The sequence below is a fragment of the Thamnophis elegans genome, chromosome 8, assembly GCF_009769535.1.
Source record: "Thamnophis elegans isolate rThaEle1 chromosome 8, rThaEle1.pri, whole genome shotgun sequence".
In the NCBI taxonomy this organism is placed as follows: Eukaryota; Metazoa; Chordata; class Lepidosauria; order Squamata; family Colubridae; genus Thamnophis; species Thamnophis elegans.
In genome coordinates, this window is record NC_045548.1 from 24,403,260 (window position 1) to 24,420,582 (window position 17,323).

General features: G+C 34.6%; 1 protein-coding gene across 1 annotated transcript in view; it reads left to right on the forward strand.

Annotated features, from left to right (window-relative positions):
* PIEZO2 (piezo type mechanosensitive ion channel component 2) overlaps positions 1-17,323 on the forward strand; it is a 230,584-nt gene that overhangs the window by 151,177 nt on the left and 62,084 nt on the right. The window contains exons 14-19 of the mRNA XM_032223228.1: positions 1,370-1,493; positions 2,004-2,302; positions 2,705-2,853; positions 4,792-4,965; positions 14,501-14,742; positions 15,930-16,090. Coding sequence (XP_032079119.1) covers positions 1,370-1,493; positions 2,004-2,302; positions 2,705-2,853; positions 4,792-4,965; positions 14,501-14,742; positions 15,930-16,090 — 1,149 coding nt within the window. The remainder of the gene's footprint in view (positions 1-1,369; positions 1,494-2,003; positions 2,303-2,704; positions 2,854-4,791; positions 4,966-14,500; positions 14,743-15,929; positions 16,091-17,323) is intronic.

A 17,323-nucleotide genomic window follows, 5' to 3' on the forward strand; every position in this document is an offset into this window, starting at 1 on the left:
ACTACTCCAGATAGACCCTATCTATGACCTGGAGGTTCTCAAAGAGCAGGTGGCAGTTGTGGCTAGGAGAGCCTTTGCACAGTTTTTTTGCATATTGTGTGCCAGTTGTGGCCTTTCTTGGATCGGGAGTCCCTGTGCTCACCCATTTCAGGTCCTGTGATCTGGACTGCTGCAGTGTGCGTTCTACATAGGGCTACCCTGGAACTGCATTCGGAAGTTTCAACTGATGCAGAGTACAGCAGTGTGGGCAATCCTTGGGATCCTTTGGGTAGCCCATTCTACACCACTGATTCAATAGCTGCACTGGCTGTTGGTTTGCTTCCATGTGCAATTCAAGGTATTGCTTATTACCTTTAAAGCATGGTGTAGCATGGCATGGGTTCAGGTTACTCGAGGAACCATCTCAGCACTGGGATTGGCCTACCCTACCCACCCCAGCCAAGGAGACAAATTGTAAATCCCATCAATCAAGGAACTGTGACTGGTGGGGTACAGGAGAAGGGCCCTCTCTGCTGTGGCTTTGGAAGATCTTACTCCCACCCTTCTGACTTCCCTGAAAGCCCTAAAGACTTGGCTCTGTCAGATGGCTTGGGGCCCCAATGGGAAGAATCACACTAGAGGTGATTTAGGAATTAATAGGCAATCCCACCTCCCCCTCTGCATTCTGCTCCATTCCACCCCATCTTTTAACAATATTTCTATTTTTGATTGTCATTTCCATTTTTATTGTTTTAGAAATATTTAACATTTATGATTTTAATGCTTGTAATGCTGCAAGCTGCCTAGGTTTGCTTCAAAACAAAATGCGGCAAATAAATTTAATAAATAATACATAAATAAAATTGAGGAAGGAAAGCCAAAAAAGTCACGTGTATTAAGATGAGCATTTAGCCAATCTCTAAATTTATAATTAGCTTAATTTATAATTTATTAATTTATAAACTAGGCTGCAAGCCAAAGCACAATAGGAGTAAGATAAGCCTCTTCAGTTCTAATGATCATTTAGGCCTCTCAAGTGTGTATTACAACATTTCCCAACTTTTGGTCTTCCAGGTACATTAGCACCGGCTAACATATTTTCAACATTTGTAATCCAATATATATTTGGAAAGCAACAAGTTACGTAATTTACTGTGATATATATTCATGTATAGCTATGATGAAAACCCAGGGATACTCCTTGAGGACATTAATAATGTTTCTACAACATGACTTAATTCGGGGTCAAGATTGATTGCTGATATATGGAAGAAGTTTGGCAATATCATTCAGTTTATCTTAAGTATGCTATCACCATACTATGAATCATGGAAATTCAATAAGTTATTCAATAGTGTGTCTCCTCTTTGGTTTCAATTTCTGCTGACAGATACTTTTTGGACTTACTTTTTGGCTGCTGTTGAGACAACACCTCACTGAGCGGAAGTCTTTGCAATTAAATGAAACTATTTTGTCAGAGGTCAAAATTGGAGAGGAAGAGAGTGAAGAAAAAGGTGAATACACATTTCAAGTCAATTTAGAAGATGGTTTCGTGATATTGATGTCAATAGAGAAGTACACAATGAGCTAGGAGATACTTCTCTTAGGATTCAACTAATGTATATAAATACTTATAAATCTAATAAGGAAAAATTAAGAATTAACTAAATTAAGGATTAGTTTTACTCTGCTTCTGATTTTTTCAATCAATATAAGTTTTTTATTAACTTGTCATTAAAAAAGGTGGCATTAAAGATGTGATATGAAGAATCTATGACTGTCCCTTTTCCTTATTTCATCTTTTCCTACTTAATTGTATATTCATGCATTTTTATATTGATTTTTATTTTTTTAATTAAATGTACTACATTATTGACTAATGTGATGTGTCTATATTTTACCATAAGACAGCATTGTGTATCAGCCAATGTGACCAGCGCAGATGAGCTTTTTATCATTAATTTTAACACTGTAAAATAATATAATTAATGACATTATTCTAATGTTACATTTTACATTTACAGATGATGAATCCCAAAAAGAAGAAGAATCCTCCAAAGAGGATTCTTTGAAAGAGGAAGAAGAAGGAGGGGAATTAGAGGAGAAGAAGGAAGAGGATGAGGAGGAGGAGGTGGAAGAAGAGGAAGAGGACGAAGAAGATGATGTAATGAAAGTTCTAGGGAACATGGTGATGGCGATGTTTGTCAAATACTGGATTTATGTCTGCGGTGGAATGTTCTTCTTTGTCAGCTTTGAAGGAAAAATTGTCATGTACAAAATCATCTATATGATGCTCTTCTTGTTTTGTGTAGTTCTTTATCAGGTAAGTAATAAAAATCCTAGTTTTTTAAGAACATTGCCATGCTGTTTCTTTCTCTTTTTTATTTTTTATTAAGTATGTTTTTTTACAAAGCATAAGGAGTCATTAAATTAAAAATGACTTGACCAACAAAATTAATCAATCTTGTAATCATATATAAAACTATAAAAAAATAAAACAAGTGTGAGTCAAATCAAAATCAAGATAAGTTTTTTGACAGAGTGAGAAAAGGGGAGAACAGAAAGAGAACAAGACTACTAATAACAATTAATTTCAGCTTAATGCAGCTTGGCATTTAAATGTATCAAACAATGTTAGAAGAATTTCTGAAGTGGTGGTCACTGAATTATTAAAAATGACTGCAAATGGTGAACTTTATGAGAGACTTAATTTCTTATTTGCTAGGTTCACTATGAATGGTGGCGACGAATTCTGAAATACTTTTGGATGTCAGTTGTGGTTTACACTATGTTAGTGCTTGTTTTCATTTACACATATCAGTTTAAAGCATTCCCTAACTTGTGGAAAAACATGACAAACATGAATGATGATCAGTAAGTATTATTTATTATTCCATTTTTAAAATGCAGCTTATTTGGATGATGAATTATGAAACATTAATATTACTCTAGATACCTGATGTTTTATAAGTGACCAGACTTAGGAATTACCTTTCTTTAGAAGAAACAAATATTCAGCTTCTCTTTTGAAAATCAGTCCGCATACATTGTCCTATCTATTCAACTTTTAAACAAAACTTTTATTTTTTCATGTATGTTCAATTTTAACTCAATCCCTTCAGAAATCAAATATGAGACCTTAGGGAGGCCAATCGTTGAAGAAGTTGTTTTAATTCTAGAAAGCATTCCAAGCTAAATTAAATAAATTAATTGTGCATGGTTTGTGCACCATATGCATAATTTTCAAGGGCCAAAGCTTCTGACTTAGCAAGTATTTTTGTTAGTTCAAACATATGGCATGCTCTTTATGCTTTCATCAAAATAATAAAAGCATCATTATACACTTATGCCACAAGATCTACCCTTAAATTTGATGTCACAGTATAAATTTAAAATCAGAAAGATTTGTGCTATAATAATGTGATACTGCTTTTAACATTCTCGCCCTTAACTTTCTCTTCAGATGTTGCTGAAATCACACATTAAAAATAATCTATTGCAGTATTAGTAATCCTTGGTTTATGTCCCTTTGTTTAATGATGATTCCAAGTTATAACAGTACTAAAAAAAGTGACTATCCTTAAAGTTATGACCATCACACACAAACATCCATGCCCCACAGACATATGGCCATAATTTGGGGTCTTGACACCTGGCTTACATTCATGATGGTTGCAGTGTCTTTTAGTCAATTTGCTGCTTTCTCAGCCATCTTCTGATAAACAAAGTCAATGGGGGAAGCCATATTCACTTAATGACCAGATGATTCACTTAAAAACTGCCTGATTCACTCAACACCATGGTAAAACTGGTTGTAAATTAAGGTCTTATCATATGATGACTCACTTAGCAATGAAAATGCAGGCCCAATTGTGTCTGTAAGTTGATGCCTATCTGTATAACTTTGATCAGATTTCATGCTTTTACTTCTGCAGTTCACCATTCTTCCATATATCTCATTCTGTTGGGTGAAAAAAATTATCACCATAGTTTTTTGAAAAACACAAAGATTTTTCCACTAATTTCTGTTTTGGGACCAGAGATCACAGGATTTTTTTAAAAAACAAAGCTGTTTAGTGAAAGAATGTTTTTCAGCCAGCCTTTGTTCACTTGTAAGTAAATTTTGATATAGTCACAAAAGAAAAAGGTGAAACAAGAAATGTATCAGTCTTTTAAACTAAAAGACCAGAACTAATTCCAAAGTTTTACAGTGTTGCTGGATTCAAAGAGTTCTGCTGAGGTTGTATCTGCAGTGAACGTATCATTCAACTTGACATATTAGATTAGCAGATTGCACAAGCTTATGAGTTTGAAACAATATAGAACCATCTTTTTATTTTTATTTTATGAATATTTTATGAATCTAATATTTTTAGGTCTATTATTTCAGTTATGTTCATTTGTTTCTGTTTTTTACATTTTACTTTGTTTTATAATTCTGAATTCATTTTTTTTTCACATTGTAAACACCAAGGTAAAATCTTGGTGCTGTACCAGGTCAATATTGGGTAATGTTCTGCCATGGAATACAGCTAAATTTAGATTTTTGGGTTAAGTAATTGATAAAGAAAAAGAAAATTCATAATTATTTTTAGAAACATTTCTTGCAAGTCTTTTCTGGATCCATCTCTGGGTCCCATCGGGATAGCTATTAATATTTTGTTGTTTTTTATAATTTTCAAAACTGCTTACTGTTTGTAAAAATAAAAATGTTTTAACTTTTCCTTGTGATTTCTGACAAGTCTAAAAAATTGTGAAGGTTATTTATGAGTTATGAAATATAGCTGTAACTTGAATTATTTTATGTTTCAGGCTAAAGGATCTTGGCTTAGAACAGTATTCTACAGCAGAATTATTCACCCGCATTTTTATCCCAACCTCCTTTCTATTGGTATGCATATTGCACTTGCATTACTTCCATGACCGATTCCTCCAACTCACAGATTTAAAAGCCATAGTCAGAAAACAAGACAATGCCATTTACAGGTAAACAAAACAGAAAATTTCCCTTCATTTTATTGCCCCCGAAGTTTGAATTGGTTAAGTCATCTCTATCACCTTATAATCAAGTAACTCTGGATTTTGAAGAAAAAGAGTATAATTAGATAAAGATGGCCTGTTCTCTATGACTGAATAATAAATACCACTTAGAAATCTCATGATCTATAAATCTTCACTGCAACCACAAAAATGCTATTTTGGTCTGAATTCTTTATATGTGGTTTTCCCAGCACCAGACAGAATTTAATGAGATTTATTCCCTACCAAATATATTCAGTGTTGCTGCATTACTTATAATTTGAGAAGGAACTGTAGGAACTCAGTTGTATATATTGATCATTAACATTCTTTTAACATTGAATCAAAGAGTTGGGGGGGGCAGATCTTTTAGCTATCTTCTATCATCCTGGTCAAATGGTTGTTCAATCGATTTTTGAAAACTGTCAATGAATTAACATTTTATTATTTTAGTTAAATATTTTATCTTAACAAGTTTTACAGAAATAAAATTAAAAATGCAAATGCAAAAGGCAAAAAAAATGCAGCTTCTTCCATACAGTCAAAATATATTGTGTTGATGCTTATTATGGTTCTCCTACAGAGAGAAGAAAATGTCAACTCAAAATAAGACTCAAATTTGGAAACCTTTGTGAAACTAAACTATCAGGGATAATGATACTGTGTAAAAAAAAGGAGTCACTGCTGTATTCTTATCTGAACCTATGTAGGAATGCCCTTTAAGGACAAAAGCCAACTTAGAAAATTAAAAAATAGCTGCTTTCATAGAAGTGAAATAAAGGCAGAATAATATATTGTTCAAATTTCTACCCCAAAGAATTAAGAAAAACTTAGGAAAGGATTGATGAGTCTATATGCCTTTCCATACTCAAAATGATGTAATTTATAAGAGACCACTATGTTTTGGGAATTAAAAGCACAAACAAAAGTGTATATGAAAAATTAGCAAATATGGATCAATTAAATTATTTGAATCTCCAGTCTCTTATACAGGTGTGTCTACAAGTAGATTTTAAGTGTCAATGCATCATAATATAAACTCTACCCTTTAAAGTACTTGGAAATGACATGGTAATGCAAGAAAAAAAGGATATACCTCTCAGCACAACATCATGATGAATACATAATTTTGATGTCAGTGTAGTTGGGGAGAGACAGGTGGTATGGTGTGTGTTCTTCACAAATGGTGTAGGAAGTTATTTGAAATTTTAAACATTCAAATGTGAAAAAATTGAAACTGGTCACCCAAGAAAATAGCTTTGAGTGCTTAACTTTTCAAATGAGTAATCACTCTGTTTTGCAACTGTATTTGTTGAACTGAATTGAGGAAGCTGCCTCTTCTGATAAGCTTTTCATCTTTAGTTACAAATAGCTGAAAGTATAATTGAATTCTCTCTCTGTGGGGAATATCTATAACAGTGGTGGGTTGCTCTTACCGTTGCTACAGGTACCCTGATAGCGGTCTGTCCATGCATGAGCCTGATGTGCGTTGTGCACGTGCGTGACGTATGCTGTTCACGCACGTGCAATCCACTGCCCCTGCAACACAGCTGCTTGTTGGGGTGCACGCAGGCATCACACTCTGTGCGTGCATGCACAGTGTGCCTTTTGGCATAAAAACAGCCTATACAGCGCAGGCAGGCAGGTGGGCCAAACGAGCCACCATACCAGTATGCTCTCAGCTGCTCCCAGCCACTACCGGTACGGCCGGACCGGACCGGACCCACAGTAACCCACCACTGATCTATAACTATTGTTAAACAGATATAAATGCGATATAGATATATAAATGTAGATATTTATCACATTTTTTGTATATCTTGGGCAACTTAAGGTGGCAACCATGCCTAATACTCCTTTATCCTCCTATTTCTCCATAACACCAAACCTCTGAGGTGATTTGGGCTGATAGATTACTGGCCTAGTCACCCAGCTGGCTTCCATGCCTAAAGTAGGACTAGAACTCACAGTTTCCTGGTTTCTAACCCAACACTTTAACCATCACACCATACTGGCTCTAGTATATGTATAATTGTGTATGTACGCATATTATTTCATTTTATTTACTAACTTCCACATTTAATAATGGGACCAGAAAAATGAGGGCACAAAATGGAACAATTCATCTACTTTCCTCCTTCTCGTTCCTGGTAGTGTATACAAAGTCATCGGCAAATAGAAGTGTACATGTTCTTCTTTCTGCAGGGAATGCTGTGATGTTTTTTCACTATGCATACTACACCATTGCAGCTTTTTTTCCTTGTGTGCTTCCTGAGAAAAATATCTATCTTTAATCCTGTTTATTCTTCTTTTCTCTTTCTCTAATTTTTCTGCTGCCACCTTATGCATTCTCACACTTTCATCTGTTACCAAAGCCATGCCAAAGTCAATGGTCGTGTTTATCTTATAATAAATAGGTGGGTATTTTAATTATTTCTTTTTTTACCTAAAAGTATAGTGTGTGTTTAGTTGTACATTCAATCTTTAAAATAAAAACAATAAGGCTATTCATGATACTCAGAGAACATAATGCTAATCAAATAACACAACTTCCCAGTACTACAATTTGTTTGTTAATGCAGTGCAATCTTAATAGTCTACTTTTAAAAGCTAAAAATATTGGTTCATTTTAAAGCTGAGCAGAATTCAGTAAATGTTCAGCCACTTTAAATTAATTAGACATAAAGGTTTACTCTGAAAACATGCTGGTACCAATATACTGCATGTACATACATTTGTATATGCAAATTAGTTAGGTTTTAATATTTAAATCAACTACATTCTAAGTGTTTGGAGGTCAGGTATTTGGGCTTCAGTGTATGTTTATGATATTCCCCTTGCTTTAATTGAAGATATTTTTTTAAAAAAAAGAGAACTTGCAATTGATACATTCAGTTTTATTTTATTTTCTGCTGGATGTTAAGTCATTGTTTTATCAAGTAAATAGTAAGTTGGGATATATAAAGTAGCAAAGGAAACATGAAGATACTAACATATTAAAATAATTTTTAAAAATAGATTCCACAGAAGGGATACGTATCTACAAGCTGTGATTAAAAAAAAAAAATCAAGATTGTGGCCCAGTGCACACCCAATGCACACAGGATAACAGAATAAGAGAAACTAAGGGACCTTGGAGGTCTTCCAGTTCAAATTCCTGTTCAATCAGGAATCCCTATAACATTTCAGACAAATGGTTGTCCCATCTCTTCTCAAAAGCCTCCAATGTTGGAGCACCCACAACTTCTGGAGTCAAGTAATTTCACTGATTAATTATTTTAATACACAAAAAAGCAGACATTGGTAGTCACTCTGTTGTGACTACCAATTTAAAGCTTTTGACACTTTTATTCCAGAATATAGAAAGATGAAAGCTATATTATGAATGCCTTATTATTTACCATGTTACATAACCATAGTGTGACTTCAATGGTAGATTATGCAAGCATATAAAGGTTAGTAAGTAGAAAAAAGTTGAAGTGAAGTAAGTAATCCCATGTATTCTGAAAAGCTACAATTGAGAGCATCTAGAAGGTAACACAAGAATGTATCCAGGAACAGCTGAGGTAGCAGAATGGCTGAGCCAATGCCAAATGATCAGTTATTGGGTTCTTGGTGTTCTCCGGGTTTTGTTATTTTCCTGCAGATGTTTTGTTATCAAGCTAGATAGCATTATTGGTGCATATGAGAGTCAGGTTTGGTGGAGTGTCTTGCCCTACCAAGGAAATTATTGACATTCTAGCTCAGGGAATGTCAAACTCAAGGCTTAAATCTGGCCTGCAGGGCCAGCCTGGAAATAGTAAATGACTGGCCCACGGTGCCTCTGGCAGCCAAAATGGGGCATGAGGAGACCGTGCATGGTTTCCCACGCCCCATTTTGGCCAGCAGGGTACTGCAGGAGGCATCTGCCCTGTCTCCCCCCTCCCCAGCTGGCCACAGAGAACTACAATGCTGGTCCAACCTTTGAAGAAATCCAGTTTAACACCCTTGTTCCAGATCAAGCCAAATCCAAAACTCTTAGGAAAATCTTGAATATTGGGTATTCCTACAAATCAGTCATCCACAGACACATAAAGATAAATCTCATCTAATATCATTTAAAAGATGCAACCAAAAGTGAAGGCATGAAACAAATAGCTCATAGCACATCCTCCCTGGCCAGCAACACCCAAATAGGCAGAAAACAGCACCGGATAATGACCAAGGAAAAAACAATATGCTAATCAAGCTACCATCAAGGAATAAACCATACTTCAATCAAGACTGACAAGGCAAGCCAACATATATAAATAGCCAGCAAACTTCCCTCCATCATACACTTTCAATGTTGCTTAACCTGGTAATGAAATGTCTGTAGGAAAATAACTAAGCTCAGAGAATACTAAATGCCTACAGTTCAATGATGAGCTATCTATGTATTTATCTATCTATTCTCTATTATCAGCTATTATTGTAATACTGTTCTGCTCTTTTTAAAGTCTTGATAGCTTCAGTTTCCATCTGTTGCAGTGACTGTTCATCAGGGACTAGGCTCAAATCTTTATGCCTGAATAGATTTGATACTCTTCAGTGCCTCCCTGTAATTGAACATTTCTCTTTCTGTTTTTTGCTTCTGTATCATAATTTTCTGTATGTGCATTCTGAGGGGTTCTGCACAACATAATATTGAATATGGGTGGCTGGCTGCTGTAACTCTAAAGTTGGCAATGATGACTGTAGCTTCTTACTAATGACTGTTCTGTTTGGACCTTTACTGAAGCACTCTTATGGCTGGCTTATTTTGATACCTGTTTATATTCAATGTGATTGAGGCTGTGCATCTTCAATAATATATTACAATCTGGCTGGATTCTAGTGGAAAATATGGCTAAGAAATAGAGAAGTGGAAGAGGAATATTCATGGTCTGGTTCAGTTCCGATGCATCTTAAATAGCATCTTGATGCATCTTGCTTATGTTGGATCCTTTTGGTTTTCGCATTCTTTGTTCGCTTATTGCATCATGCTAGGAACTGCTAGCCATTAAAAAAACCATATTTTTTTCATGATAATCTTGGTTTATATTCCAGGATTCAGGAATAAGTGATGGGCAATGTAATTTACATTGCTTATGGCAGAAAAGAAATATAAACCTAGAGGGAAAAATGTTTGTAAAATGTTTGTTTTCATAAATTATTTTTATTCTTGTTCAAATGGTGCATGTTATATTTAAAATATAGCTAACTTGGACTAACAAGTTGACTTGTTGACTTGACTTACAACCATTCATTTAGTGACAGTCTGGTTACAACAGCACTGAAAAAAGTGACATGACAGTTTTTCCACACTTATGACTGTTGCAGCATCCCCATGGTTACTTGATCAAAATTCAGACTCTTAGCAACTGATTCATATTTGTGACCTTCTGACAAGCAAAGTAAATGGGGAAACCAAATTCACTTAACTGTAAATTTGGTTTCCCCATTTACTTTGCTTGTCAGTAAAGACTCGTTGTGGTTGTAAGTTGAGGACTACCTGTACTACAAAACTGCAGTAAGTCAAACTTACCCTAGGAATGGAGAGCACTTTTAGGACTGTTCAAACACATCTGAATGTTATCTTGATTTGTAAAAGTTGCCTCTTGGTCATCTGTAATCTCTTTCTTTCCTCTTTTTTTCTTTTTGCTCTTTGAAGAATTTACTAATGTGCACAATAAAACTTCTAAGATACTTTTTCTTATATAATTTTTTGAAAAGACTTGCAGTTGCTGTTTTCTTCTTCACTTATGATCAGCAGGATTTTTTAAAAACAATATTCCCAAATTAAGGCAAAGTATTTCTTTGCAGTGTTTCCCACTTTACACTGAATATTGTTCACTAGTATGCTGATATTTAGTTCATAATTTGTCTTGATTTATTTTTTAGAAATAAATAAATAAAAATCTTCCAGTTCGTGCATTTAATGAATTATTTAGGCATGTTCACAGATGTTTGAATTGTAAAGAACTTGAAAGTTGATTTTTTGTAAAGTTTTCCTCTTCTCCACCATGACACACCAGCATTAAAAGAAAAGAGAACTAATAGATGAGTATGGGGGAATCATGAAACAGATCCCCAGACTGGATCTGTTCAATTATGAAAATTAACTTGGACATGCCTAGTCCATGCTAAAGTAAAATTTGTGGGATTCACTAACATATGTGAAAGGAAGTAAAGTTTTTACTACTGTAGGTGGTGAGCAAGCTGTATAAATAGTCCTATATATTGGTAGAGTCATCTGAATAGAAATAAGTTGGCCCCTAAAAATTAGTCTTTTTCTTTGTAATTATAAAATGTATTTATCAATCCAAGAGAAAGGTATTTATGTTTAAAGTTCACTTACTTCTCTGAGCCATAAAAGTGGATTAACATATTTTGAAAACTATAATTCCATTGCAAATTTGGCACTCTTTATGTTTCAGTAACTTTTCAGAAATTATTTTCCCAATCTTATTATTTTTATTTTCATTCTGAATTCATGAGCAATGATGCAGTAGTACTAATAAATCACATTTTAATGGACCAATGGGGGAGTAGGTGTCCATTAAATAATTAACTTTATGGCAGTAGCTATCTGTGTAATTTTTATATATTACTGGTACATCATTTCAATCAATTGCTGTCATATCAAATGATAACACAAATGATGTACATCATACATATATTTAATCAATCACATCAGAAAGTCTTTGCTTCAATACTCCTAATTAAGTTTCACACTGTCTTCCTATAGCAGCTCACCAGTTAGAAAGACATATTAAGACATTTTTATACTGACAAAAGTGTATCTTTCAGTTCAATGCATGGTTTTAAAAATGAAAAATTGGCAAAGAAAGCTATCTAACCTAGACAAGCATATGCGACATAGAGTCTGGAGGTGGAAGTCAGGCAGATAGATGAAGCCTATGGCTCATAGATAAGGAGTTTGTTCCTACTCATAAAGTAAGAGCAGCCAAATTCTGAGACAGGCAAGAGAAGAAACAATTGGTTTGTAAAGGATTGATTGTTAACTGAGTTACAACAGAAAAGATAAATTCTTCAAAAGCATAATTCTGCCTTAATACTATCTCCTGTATTGCTTGTTCATTGTCTTTATACGGGACTGCCATCAGCTGTGGTGAGCAGATATGACACTGAAAAAAGGATACTGTTTTTTTTAATTAAGTTTAAACATCAACCACTAGGTACACTGACTTTAAGACTTTTAGGATTTCAAAATTTAGGGCTTTGGGAGGAGGATTGGTAGCTATCATTAGGCTCAGAGTACAAACTGATGTGAAATTCAGTGGTTAGTGCTACTGTTTTACTTTGAACTCATCCAAATCAATATTGACAATATAGCTATGATTTAAAATGAGCATCATAAAGACTGATGTTATGAATTAATAATAGCTGTAGTTGTGTAAGACATACTGGATCAGTACCAAAGCCTTAGAACAGGGTGTCAAACTCAAGGCCCGCAGGGTGGATCCGGCCTGTGAGATACTTAGATCTGGCCTGCGAGGCCACCCTGAAAACAGTGAAAGACTGGCACGCAGTGCCTCTGCCAGCCATTTTTGCTGGCATACCTCTTAAAATAAGACTTTTAATTCATCACTTTATGGCTATGATTCTTCATACATAGAAAGAAATAACAATGAAGTTGGTTAATTTATTTCAGTATAATATGATCGTCAAAATATAACCTTCAGGGACCTTAACAGTATCAATAGTGGGGGATGGGGGGAGAAAGCCAACCAAGTTAGTGACTGAGGATCCTTTGTAAAATTTTGTTCTAGTTCATAATTATTTGATTCTTGTTTTTTTATAACACCTTAAATAACTACAACAGATGGCCCATTTTTATCACCAAAACATCCCTGTAGAGCAGTGGTTCCCAAACTTGGCAACTTTAAGACTTGTGGACTTCAACTCCCAGAATTCTCCAGAGCTGGCTGGAGAATTCTGGGAGTTAAAGTCCACAAGTCTTAAAGTTGCCAAGTTTGGGAACCACTGCTGTAGAGTATCCATTCCCTCTGGATACTCATTTAGATAATATTTTGAGACAAGAACCATTGTTTGTTTGTTTGTTTCTTCATTTGCCATCCAATAATAGATTGACTTTCAATATCTCCATTCCTATCAATTACATATAAGCTCCCAGGATTTAGCACTGTTTTCATTGAAAACCGTTTTGAGAATTTGTGATGGCCAGCAATTTATCCCTGCACATCTATTAATATGTTATCCAGTTATTTGCCTGAGTCTGCATGCGCAATAATGTAATGACATATTTATTTCTTTGATGCAATCCAGTCCTTTCAAGAATTTGTAGCACTTAGTTTTCTACTACGGTAGACAATGTCTAATAAGTCTTGTAATTGTAGACATGAAATGAAGACTTTAAGTCTAGGCAAACATATTTAATGTTAGACAGATTTATATTAGTGCTGAATATGAAGTTTCACTCTCCAGTGCCAATGTTTTACAAAAAGAAACTAATGCTGCATCCTGAGAGTTTTGCTTAGCACAGATAAACAAAAGTTACATGTTTTTCTGAGTTTCATATAACCTTGCTACTATACAATCTGTTTTGAAAGGAGACAAGGCAAATAATGTAATTTAATAAAATAATATCAAAATTGTAGAATACATATTTTAATCGCTTCAGTTTTTTACATTGATATAAACAATGCACATTATATCATGTACACTTTACACTGAACGTAGCTACATAATTCTTGAAAGTATAACTGGAACAATATGGATAATTCATAGCATGTCATATATTAACCTTTTCCAAAAGTGTTCATAGAATTTTTGCTTTTCTGTGCTTATCCTCAAATGGGAAAATATGCCAAGGAATCTAAAGAAGAATCAACTCATATTTTTAGAAATATAAATATATATTTAGGATATGATTTATTTAAATTGGGAGGATTCATACTTTCAAATTCATACATAGAAAGTGTAATTCAAAATTTTGGAACTGTACTTTTTGTTTTTGCAAATCCATTCTGTTAAGACTAGACAATATGTCTTTGAAAGCTGCCACAGATGGGCAATGTTGAGTCGTATAGCATCATGTCTTATCTCTGATCTTCCTCTTCTCGTTTCCTTTTTTCTTTCTGTTTCAATTATTTGAGCAGCATCAAGAAAAAATTACCAATCCATCAAAATGAGTAAGTCCCCATGTGAAGTCATGAAATGCTTGCTATTACATGTCATTTCATGCTTCTACAACTTAAACTTTGACCATTTTTTCCCCTTTGTGGGAAAATGTCAAGTTTAGGTGACAATATCACTGATTACTGATGTGAATATTAGCATCAAAATAACAAATGATTGCTACTGTGGTGCAATCCATGTGGTGTTTTCATTTTTTGAACAGTGTGTGACTCATGTATTCATGCATTTCCAGTTTGTTTTAATTTACAAAATAACCAAATTTAGTGTTTTCAGACTTAAAGCTGTTCAGTTTGTTGACATACCATTTCTGTATCAATAGACTAGTGCATCAAGATGAAAGCTTGCCTGATCTCACAATGATGAATTTGAATGCCAACATTGAAGAGGAAGAGGAAAAGATGTTGCAAGAACCAGAAAAAATGTTGCAGGAAGAAAATATAATAGAAAGAAGAAAAAGTGAAAATGAAGTAGATGATAATGAAAAAAAGGAAGAAGAATCGGATGAAGAAGGTGAAGGTGAAGATGAGGATGAGGATGAATCGGAGACAGAAGAAATATTAGGTACAATTGTGGATGGAGGATCAATTTTATTTTACTATTTGGATGATTAGCATGGAATAAATTAGACATTTATGACAACATTTTGTATCTTATCAGATTTTCTTTAAAAATAAATATATACATAAAATATAAAAATTATATTCAATAATGAATTAATAAAGGTAATGAAGTGCATATTGGATTGGGATTGTATGATGTTGGAGTGCAACAATGTGGTAAACGTTGCAGAAATAAAGTGCAGTATGATTATATTGTTAACAGTGACTCAATTAAAGAAGTGGTTTGCTTATTTGGTGTTTGTATGTATATAAGAGAGAGGAGGGGAGAGATGTTTCATTGATTAGCTCTTCATTTTGGGGGAAATCAATGTGTTAAACGATAGAAGTGGCCTGGTTTCAGTTGAATCATAATCCTATGTAATACCAAACCAAAATAAAAAAGTTCATCTGTTTTCTACTAGTCAAAGAATGCAACAATATTTGTCACTATGGCAAAGATTTTCTGATACCCTACAATAATATTTTGTACTGTTAATATTATAGTATATTCATTAGTAAATGTAGTTGCTGAAACGTTTTCAAGGAAAAAAACAAGAAAGTCCAGTTGCCTTTTGGAAAAGCACTTTTCGGACAAACCTATCTTATATTTTATATTATATTATATGCAAATATAATATTTATATTATTTCATATGCAAAATATAAGATGGAAAGAACCAAAGGTGCTTTTCCAAAAGGCAACTGGACTTTCTTGTTTTTTTCCTTGAAAGCATTTCAGCAACTAGATGACTGCAAAGTGTATAAATCCTTCCATTCCCCACCATTCAGTTAGTTTTTTTTCCAGTTTTTGGATGAAAAACAAAATGTTTTCAAGAAAAAAACCAAGAAAGTCCAGTTGCCTTCTACAACAGAACCTTTGGGACAACTATGATTTGAATGATTGAGAATCTCCATAGTCAAAAGATAGACTTTAAGAAAAAGATTGTCTTGTCAATTGGATAAGCATAAAAATAAAATTTAAAAATAAAAAGATTAGTTTGATCTAATACTTTTTAAAAAATACTTTAAGGAGAAATGTGTCTCTGTGTGTGTGTGTATATAAACAAACTGTATTTCCAGCTGAAAATAACAGTAGCTGTTTTTTCGCAGCAGTGGAAAAGTATGTCACTGCATCTTATTTGTCTTTTAGATTTAAAGAACAAATGGCATTTGGTAATTGACCGTCTAACTGTACTTTTCCTGAAGTTTCTGGAATGCTTTCATAAGCTTCAAGTTTTTGTATGGTGGCTTTTGGAACTACACATTATCAAAATTGTGTCATCATATATTATATGGGTAACGGTAAAAGAGGCAAGTATATAATAGATAGTCCACTTTCTCTTGCAGTATCAGTATTACAGTAGAATACAGTAGAATAAGAGCCAAGGTGGCGCAGTGGTTAAATGCAGCACTGCAGGCTACTGCTAGATCAGCAGGTCAGCGGTTCAAATCTCACCGGCTCAGGGTTGACTCAGCCTTCCATCCTTCCGAGGTGGGTAAAATGAGGACCCAGATTGTTGGGGGCAATATGCTGACTCTCTGTAAACCGCTTAGAGAGGCCTGAAAGGCCTATGAAGCGGTATATAAGTCTACTGCTATTGCTATTGCTATTGCTATTACAGTAGAATGCTTTTCTCCTTGAACATATGAATCTGAGGTTTTGCATGATCCATATGGGATTGAAGCTTTCTTGAAGCTAATATCAAGCTGTCAGCGTAAAGGAGCACCCTTGAAAAATATGTAACTGAAAATGAGCTCTGTTAGTCTTCCATGGTTTAACAATGTATTTCTTTTGCATTCAAATTTTAAAACAAATAAACTTTTTAATGATAATTTATGCATTTATTTTTAAATTTGAATCCTTCCTGGCTATCAAATGTATAAAACATAACGCTAGTCCATAAGAGGAGCCCTGGTAAATTATATCAGATCTCAAAATGTAAAAGGTATGCATTGTAAAATTTGTACTGTATATTTTGAAGATTTGGTTGCACACTGGAAAACAAAGTTTTGTTAAGTAACTGTCCATTCATTGAACTGTTTTCGTGCACCCCACAACTTTCTTTCCATTTGGTTGTGTTAAATCGGGTGAATGAAGGTACACTCAGGCTTCAGAGTAACTAAGAGCTCTTTATTAGCACAAGTCAACTATGTACAATCCAGCAAAGGTTCAGTCTGACAGCAGCCCTTTTATAGGGAGCTGTCAGACCCTTCGACCAATCAGATTGAATCTCTGTTCCCGCCGGAACAAAGGACCTTGGTGTAAACTATTACCAATGTTTCATATCTAACACCCCTTCCCTCTTAAATGGGCTCAACTGACTTGTGACATAGTCATGCAGGTAGGCGGGCTTTCTGGTGGCTTTCCCAGACCTGCGCAGTTCAGTTGGTGGGTGTTCTTCAGTCAGGTCGGATGGACCTGTTGTCTCTGTGGCTTCACCTGGTGGAAGCTTCCAGCTGCGGCTGGAATTTCTGGAGCCGGTTCGCTCGCAACTCGCTGCGGGCCTGCAACATTTACAGATAAGTGCCCCAGTACCTTCAGGA